This window comes from Trachymyrmex septentrionalis, unplaced genomic scaffold, assembly GCF_001594115.1.
Source record: "Trachymyrmex septentrionalis isolate Tsep2-gDNA-1 unplaced genomic scaffold, Tsep1.0 scaffold40, whole genome shotgun sequence".
Lineage (NCBI taxonomy): Eukaryota > Metazoa > Arthropoda > Insecta > Hymenoptera > Formicidae > Trachymyrmex > Trachymyrmex septentrionalis.
Genome location: NW_017305569.1, coordinates 3,140,342 through 3,149,512, shown reverse-complemented (window position 1 = coordinate 3,149,512; position 9,171 = coordinate 3,140,342). Strand labels below are relative to the sequence as shown.

The 9,171-nt window shown below is 35.7% G+C and overlaps 1 protein-coding gene across 11 annotated transcripts in view; it reads right to left on the bottom strand.

Moving 5' to 3' along the window:
* LOC108751099 (tensin-1) overlaps positions 1-9,171 on the bottom strand; it is a 201,708-nt gene that overhangs the window by 37,651 nt on the left and 154,886 nt on the right. For 10 of the 11 annotated variants that reach the window (XM_018491068.1, XM_018491070.1, XM_018491071.1 and 7 more), the window contains 4 exons: positions 8,981-9,043; positions 2,308-2,529; positions 1,622-1,785; positions 842-991 (listed from right to left, as the gene is read on the bottom strand). In XM_018491068.1, the coding sequence (XP_018346570.1) occupies positions 842-991; positions 1,622-1,785; positions 2,308-2,529; positions 8,981-9,043 (599 nt within the window). Of the gene's footprint in view, positions 1-841; positions 992-1,621; positions 1,786-2,307; positions 2,530-3,797; positions 3,943-8,980; positions 9,044-9,171 lie in introns of those variants that run through there. The other variant, XM_018491078.1, reaches the window with a different exon arrangement.

Below are 9,171 nucleotides of genomic sequence, written 5' to 3'. Positions count from 1 at the left end.
TCAAGTTGATGGTGCGTAGAACAGATAACAAATAGGATGGCTGCTCAAGGACGTAAGGTGTCCTTCTTAACAGGATCGCTTTGGTAATAAACGTAAATTAGTTATACATTCCTTCTCTTCCTGTGTGATATAAATTTGAAGAAATTGGAATAGCTTCCGCAATAAACGTTGAACGCATCATTGATGTGTAGAAATGACTGCGTGCGTATGCAAATTTAGTTAAGCTTGCGTCTCTTACATTCGTTTTATTTAATTAATAAGTGGCTTTCAAACTCTCGAAGAGGAATTGATAAATGTAAAAAAGTCAAAAAATTTACGTGATATTAGATGATGTGAATTATTATAAATATCATTATTGTAAATATCATTATCTCGGTTTCTAAGTTTTAAAACAAAATATTAATATATTATTTTAAAAGAAGCACTTTTCAATATTCACGTTTCTAAAATTAAATAAAATGAAACAAAGTAGAATACGTTTATAAAATGCAATGTATATTGTATATCAATCATTCAAATATGAAATATCGTAAAATAGATTTTTATAAAATAAGATTTTCCAACGCAATCAATTGTTTATTATTAAAAGTGTCAATAATAAATGAGAATGAAAATAAATTGCGAGAACGAGATTACATTGTACGTATACTGACTAATACTGACTACAGGAATTAAGAACTAAACCTATGAACCTTTTTTTTTCGCGATGGATGCACGCGCTCGTAAAGGATTTTATGTCTGAATTATTTGCAAATGTAAATACGACAGAATTGAGTTTTAACGACAATACATCAACAGGTAGTAAGCATGCAACTTTCTCTCCCTTTTTCTCTTTCGTTACCTTCGATGCGATGGAACCTGCAGCGATCCGATCTTGTCGTCGAGGAACCTTCTCATGGCGAACCTGTCCAATGCTTGATCGCGTCCCCCGCAGATGCTGCTGTAGTTCATATAAGCAGACACTGCCACACCCAGCCGCTCCTTGCTGCCCCTGAAGAGAACGATAACGTTAACTTGGTACTGCGAACGCGCAATGACGGTTCCGTACCTTCTCCGTAAGTGGTAGGATACGAAAAGATTTCGCCGCGGGCTGATCGCGGTCTAATGACGTTATTATTCACGATGAATGGAAATGACTAACGGGAAGTTATGGGCGCGGAGTTTCGAGGGGGCGGTGAACGTATACCGCGGTAAAATTATGGCTTTTGCGGCCGATCACTTGAACATTGGCCATTCTACAAAAACCAGGTCACGAGTGCGTACAAATGTGCGTACATGGAGAGACTTGCGCCCGTAACTTATATCCTTCGAAAACAATTTCTTTTCGGCTTGAAGAATTCGAGAGATATTAAGATTAATATAGAGATATATTAAAGTCCTTATTTTCCGTCACTCTCAACAACAGTCGATGTCATTACACTGTTATTATGCAAGTTTTATACATAGTAAAGCAGCTACACAACGACAGTATAACGACGCCGATACTATCGTTAAAAGTTATACAATAGGGATCTAAGTGTTATTAAAATCGCTCATAATTTAATTGTAAATTTGCTATTATCTCTTTCGTTCAAGTTTATCAGGAGACAAATTAGACAATATTTGAAAATCATCAACTCACCTGGCATGTAGAACAACGACGCGATTAGAAGCGCCGTTTAGCCAGGAGTCCAGCTCCTTGCAGAGAGCACACAGTCTCTCCAAACTTGGCGCTAATCCCTGCGGCCATCCAGCTTCCCTCGTATTCGGCTCACCGGGTCGGCCGGGCGATGACAAATTAAAGATCTGGAAGCACAAGATGCCCACAACTTCAAGATAATTGCAAAAATAAACATAGAAAAGAAATATAAACATAACTTCATGATCTCATTCTACTGTTTTAAATAATAAAATATTGTTATAAAAAGACCAATTTTACATTAATTGTAATTATTATTATTATTATTATTATTATTATTATTATTTTATTGTGTATAGAAAAATTATAAAGCATACACAAATGGTGAGGCATCAGCAGAACTCTGCTGTTACTAAGCCTCCTAGGAAACAAAACGAATTACAAATTACAAATTACACAGAAATTAATTCAACAATTCCAGAAAGATAAACTTCTTGCTTAGTAAACAACTCGATAGTTTTAAGAAGGTAGAGGCTAAGAATAATTTGAGCATAATTGCTATTACTAAGTCTACCAAAAAATGAAACGAATTCGTAATATTTGTGCTCATAAAATTATGATAAATATCGCAAAATGTATATACTTTCTTTTATCTCGAGAGAAGCTATGAGAGTTATTTGAATTCTCACCATATAATTATCGGCATGTTTCCCGCGTAGAAGGGTCGTGGCATGTTCGAGGACACCCTGAGCATCCTCTCTATACCAAAGGGCGATGATCCTCTCGGTGACGTAACAGAGCTCCATCACCTCCGTTACGCGACCTCCGCCCTTTCCCGATCCCGTCATCGTTGAATCCGCGCCGACGCCCGGAGTCCTCGCAGGTGTTGACACCATTGCTGATGTCTGCATCTGTAATTTGATGATTTTATTATTATTATTATTATTTATTTAAATATAGCAAGTGAAAGATTTTTACAGCTTTGCAAATACTATGTACAGTCCAATAATGAAAATCTTTAAAAATTAATTTAAGTAGTAAAAATTATAAATAAAAACTAATCTGCTTTAAAAAATATTTTTCCTATAAAATTAAAAAATTACAATGTCAGACATACACATTTTTATCGTTTACGTATTTAAAACATTAAAAATCATCTCTTAAAATAATTACAATTTTAAATTTCTTTTGCATTATCATTAAATTATATTAATTCATTTCTGTGATGAAAATTCTCGCTCGTAACGAATAAAATTTTCTAAATTCGTTTTAAGAAGAATCCTTTCGTGAGCGAATCTAGTTCACTGAATTTTATCGGCGGAAACTTTTCCGTAAGATTTGTTTTTTACTGCCGCAAAACTTAGTTTCTCCGTAAAATAATATCATGTCAAATAATCAAATTTTCTCCCTAAAAATAGGCTTTATTTCTTTGGTCTTTACTTAGAAGATGTTGTCTTTCATTATTTTCTTTCTAATAGCTTCGATAGACATACAATGTAAAATAAATTGCTACCTATACGTAATAATAAACTTTTTAAAATAATGTTGTAGATAAGAAATACTTCTAACAATTTAAATGTAGAACACATAAAGCATCTACAAAAAATTGTTATAAAAATTTATTATAAAAGTTTGTCATATTTAAAATTCTTTACGCTGCAAACTCTTAATAAACAATTTATACAATATTATTAAATAATAATTTAAATTTTAATTACTAAATATTCTTCAAAATTTTATAGTAAAAAAGGAATCTGGTAATAGCTATTAAATATTGAGCAAATAAATTCAAATATTCGATTAATAGAAATAATACTTATTTACTAAAAGAATTCTACTTTTCTAAATATTTAACAAGTATTACCGAACATAATAATATAATCAACCGTTTAGTATAATAATTACTAAGCATTTAGAAAAATCAAATTATTTTTGGTTAATCGAATATTTGATTGAATTCATTTTACTCACCACTCGATAGCTATAACTACCAGATTCTTTTTTTTTTTTTGAGTGTAATTAAACAATTTTCGTACGATCTACATCGCTTCTATCAAGCACACTCCCAACTGCAACTGCATCAATCACTATTTCAACGTCAGATGCACGAATAATTGATAACTCGACAAGGATTTACGGTAAATCCCTCGTCGATTCGCGACATGGAATTTCTATCCACCTTCGAGTACTTCGGCGCGTAGACGATCCTGACGACGATATTCTCCGGCATGGCGATATCCTTACGAAGGACACGCTATCGCGAAGTAGATCGACATGTAATCCCGGTGCCTTAACGGGAATGTTGCGTTTATCCCGGCATGAGAAACGAGGACGCAGAGATACGTCGCAGGATGACGCGCAGTGTTTCACGCCGCGGAACGATACACTGCCAGGTATTGTGTTTCGCCTGGTTCTACTAAAGATACGCAGGAATATTCAGTGGCCAGTCGGCGGTTTTGTCGGATAATCGCGCCGCTGTCATGTAATGTCTGACGTATGCCAGCTCGCGTGCTCCAGGGCCGGCCCGGCGTCGTCATCGTCATTCTACAACGTTTATTTGCGTATCGTGACCGAAGACATGCGCCATTAAATACATTTTCGACATCGTTATAATTAAGCAACTATGATTAACTATGATTAACAGTTGAAAATAAGCCTTCGGTTTGCAAGGCATTAATTGTATCACTTTTAACTTGGAAAGTTTTCGTAGAATAACAAGCGACTCTATTGTATTTAGAATTTTTTTATTTCTTCCGATACAACAATTTAAAGCCATTCCCTTGCAATAAATTATTAAGTACATTTTTGTCCCATATTATTACTTTAATTTATAAAATCTTCCGAACTCAGGCAACTTTTGATGACAGGTCTCTTTTTCTAATTAAACTCCACAGTTTCTTCAGTCAGTTTCTTAATCTCCTAAATTATTCAAAACAAAGAAGCACCAGAGACTACCAAGGAGAAGAGAGGTTTTGTGGGGAACTTCTCAGTTTTATTTTAACGCTTCTTGTTCCAAATGCATTGAAGCGGCCCTGAATGTGGATGGGAGAACTCGCTCGCGCGTGGACGCGTGATGTAACGAATTCGCGCAGGTAGCGTGACTTCGATTCCCACCAAATAGTCACGCTATTCGCACTAGCAGTCGAGCCGTGGTCGGTGCTAGATCGTCTTAATACGATGCACGAAACGCCTCGGGACGTGCGTCGCGGAAGGCTGCGCGGATGATTTGTCGTGGGGAACGTGCGAAAATTACACGGAGGAGTTGGCGCGCAAACGAGCCGGATGTAAGCTCTGCGTTTTTGCACGGTTGCTGCGGTTTCTTTCCCGATGGACAGCATCCGCGGCGAACGCTTCGTCGGTTAGCCGAGAGTCCATTTATAGGGCCCTCAACGGGTCGAGTACCGTCGCCGGTGAGATACTCTGTTATTGATGGCGCTTGTTAAAATTATTCGCATGATTTATATCGGATTATACGTTGTTTGTATTTATCCCTTAAGCACTCCGTGTGTCGTGTCCCGTCGAGGAATTTTATCATACTAATAAATAATTCTCTGCTCAACAGACGTGATATATAGTATATTCCGTACGTTTGACAAGCTGGCCTTTCCGTATTAACGCACGCGTAATTTCCAACTGTATACAGCAATCCTCTGCGGATGGTTCCCTTAAGCGGGTGAAGGCTTTGTAACATTGGACTATAGTATTATAACCAATTACGACAGTGTGTAGTACCAAAACGCCTGTGGCGTACATGCATATGTCATTCTGTATATGTAGTTGCACATGTAATTACGTAATCCTATCTAATTCTGTACACGTCTAAGTCTTACGAATAATTCCGTATGTAATACTGAAATAAGAGTATAATGAAAAGACATTAAATTGGATTTTCTGTACGCGCGTCACGTTTTCGGATAAGGTGGTGCAAGCAATTTATATATCCGAAACAAACACACAGTTGCAAGGCGAAAGGAACAAGGTGAAGAACGAGTTTACTGGGCCCGCGTCTGAGTTTCAGAAATATAAAGGGCCGCTAACAATGGGCGTCGCGGGAAAGAAAGCAGAACGAGCTGAACGGGCGAGAGAATAAGAGCGAGGCGGCTACCTCTAAAAATAAGCACTTGGTTTTTATGGGGATCATAACGCCGTGAGTTCGTTTCTCGCGGGCCGTGCAACCAGGCCTACCCACCCGCTCATAAATCCCTTTTGGCCGTTATAGGCTCACGTGTGAAATTGCTATTACGTCGCGGTCCTACCGCAGCTGTCGCTACGCGGAAACCGCTCGTGCGTATACCCCTAAGTCTACGGTAAGGTCTATGGTGTTTCACACCCGATCGCCGGATCGGACGAAGTAGCTTTCCCCTCTCACCTCGCGAGGATATTGCCTTAAAGGTCGGTGAAAACAAGTTGTGACGTCACTTAAAATCAAAGTTTCATAATGAATAAATTAAGATACTCGACGGTATTATGGAATCCACCGGCGGCAGTAGAGCGGAATGGATCAGTACAAGAATAGAAAGCTTACTTTTGAAAATTACAAAAGTCTCACTAAATGTATAATAACAATTAATAATTTATGTAAAAAATAAAAGTATCAAACACTTCTTCGACGTTCTTAATTTACATTTTTTTATGCTAATGTCCTTATTAAAGACCTCTAGATATTTTATTCTGTTACAAGGTTTAAGGAAAAATATTAAAAATCGAAAAGTGAAAGGTGCAAACTTTCTAAAACACTCTAAAATAAGATTCTGTGGGGATATAAAATTCCACGGAGATATAAGACTCTATTGGGGTTATATTACCACCGGCATTAATTCTATGCGATTATGGAAGCAAGATGCACGCAACGAGCTTCGCCACTAATGTCAATTACCGTTAATCTACCTAATTGCTCGTAGTTAATTTCCAATTGGAAGTATAATGTTCAAATGAGAGCATAATCTTCATCAATTATGTGTAAAGACTGATAATAGTGATATGACTAGATTATTCTCTATGTTCTTGTGTTATATTATTTTATTATTTAGAAGAGTCATTTGCAGAAGCTACTTCTACATCTACATCTCGGAAACGAATTGCACATCGTAATTGATTGAAAAGAAAATTAATTCAAGAACAAAAATTTCAAAAAAAAAAGTTCACTGAAAAAAAACAAATTCACACCGAATTATATATTTAACCACTGAAGCTCCAGCTTCGACTGCTATGGACTTTATTTCTATTGCTTGTGTGAAGCAAAACTATTTTATAAAAATATGATAATTTAAATCATACGTTATTTTAAATCGTACGAATTTTAAATAGTATTTTTTATTTTTGGAAAATGTTATTATATAGGCCATTTTTACGACTAAGCTTTTATTGAGCAAGTAAAAATATGATGCAATATATGAAAAAAATGACCGATAAAAATCCTCAATGTCGCGAGAAATAAGAACGAACGCGATAACAGCTGCGCAATAGTTTTTACCGTACGCTAATTGCTATTCCGCATAATTATCACTGCTTCGAACGCGTCTCACCTTCACTATTCTTTGCACGGTTTATAACTGCGATGTAATCGTGAATGATAATTTCGGGGAATGAATCTGTGCAATTAATTAATATGGTTAAAAAATTTAATATTAACCTTGGTGATTATATATTCCAAAATATGTTACAAAGTATAAATGTCAAATATCATTATTATATTAAAAATATAGTTAACGATAAACAAATAAAATTAAAAAGTATATATTATTATTGTATGCAAAAGATCCATTGTATTAATAAAAATGCGTCTTACATTAGTAACTTATGTCATAAAAAAAAATAATAATATTTTATTTTTATATTTTTTATAACGTATAATCGTATATAAGATTTTACTGTATAAAAATCCGTAACTTTCTACGTATTACATGAAAATAGCAACGATCGCTGTCGTCGCTCCTTCTGCATATATTTCCGTAGTAATAGCGGTGGTTCGTACGCGAATAAGTGCGGGGTTTCGCGAATATATTATCCATCCGACGTCAACACGCACGGGTTATCGCGGCGGTACATCGTAGCCGATACCGACTAGCCGTATAATGCGTCGCCTTATTGCTATTTTAGCACATAACTTTCAGTGGCACCGTCATTTACGCGCAGGAAATGCCACCCGACAGCGAGACAGCGGTATTTCAAAAACATTTTCATTATTTCTGCTGTCCCGAATTCTAAATTGATCGAAAGGCACGGGCTAGAAATTAAATGAGAAATTATGCCGCTATTACTTTCCTGATTTCTAAAGAAATCTCGACAGATAAATGCCTGAGATTGATTTACAGAATCGATTTACGGATAATAAATAAATTTAGGAAACCAGCCGATTGCAAGAGCGAAGGAGAATAATTAGCGTAATGATTACTGGTCGGATATTAGTATTCTTTCTCCTTGCGCACTAATAGAAAGTTATTTCGCTGACGTTGTAAGTGGCGGTTTGTGTAACGTGTGTTTCATTTTGATCTCCGCAATTATGGCTATTACGGATTTTAGCCGAGTTGTGATTTAATGCGATTTCCCAGATTGAATTGCTAACGCAATTAAATTTCGCATCGCTTATTTTTTATTCCCTCCCCCCCTTCCCCCCCCCCATATTCCGCATATATGAGAGCCGAAAGTGCGGTCGATAGGGAATCTTCCATCGATACGTAACGATAATTCTATTTTAATGTCGCAATAAGTAACGAGCTGACGTAGAACTTCCGGTGTGTAAAAAAAAGATATTTAAAAGATTTATTTCCATTTCAATGCGACGAAAGCATTATTCCAAGTTTAGCATTTCGGAAAGGTCGTACACGTGTCCTCCACTTTCTACATTTTGAAAACGTTTTGAGTGTTGTCTTTCTTTCGTTGAGTATAATTTCGTGCAATTTATATAGCAAAATGTTATCTAAGAGGACACGCAGAGTCTCAACATCAAGGCAGAAGTCGTATATTTCGAATATAAGTGCAGCTTTACCTTCGTATGCTCTTACGGATTAAATAAAGGCACTTACATAACCGACATGTAGAGAATCAGTCACTCGCGCGTATATCATTATTAAATATTTAAACAGATGAGTTGGTGATGAATCGCGAGCTTTCATTGATGACGATAAATTATGCGAATAAGATAGAAAGCCTTTGATCTAGCTTGTGGAAAGACCTCTTTTGATCATCTTCTTTTTACCATCTCTATCTTTTACAATAATATAGTTATCTAATATATTTTTAACAAATATAATTTTGGATGTTGCTATTAATTAATTTCTTTGATATTAGTTTTATATGAAATAAGTTGCAACAAATATTGTAAATGCAATAAATAATTTAGAAACGAACATAAATACTTACTTGCTGCTTACTTCTCGCGATGTGGTTAACATTTTTCGGTTGTGATTCGTAACCGCCATTGTGCTGTAATCAAAAAGAAAAGCAGTTAATTAACACGTTTATATTCATAATATATAAGAATGTAGTAGCACGTGCTATATATCTTCGTATAATTAAAATTTATAAAATAACAAAAACATAATTGTTATTCA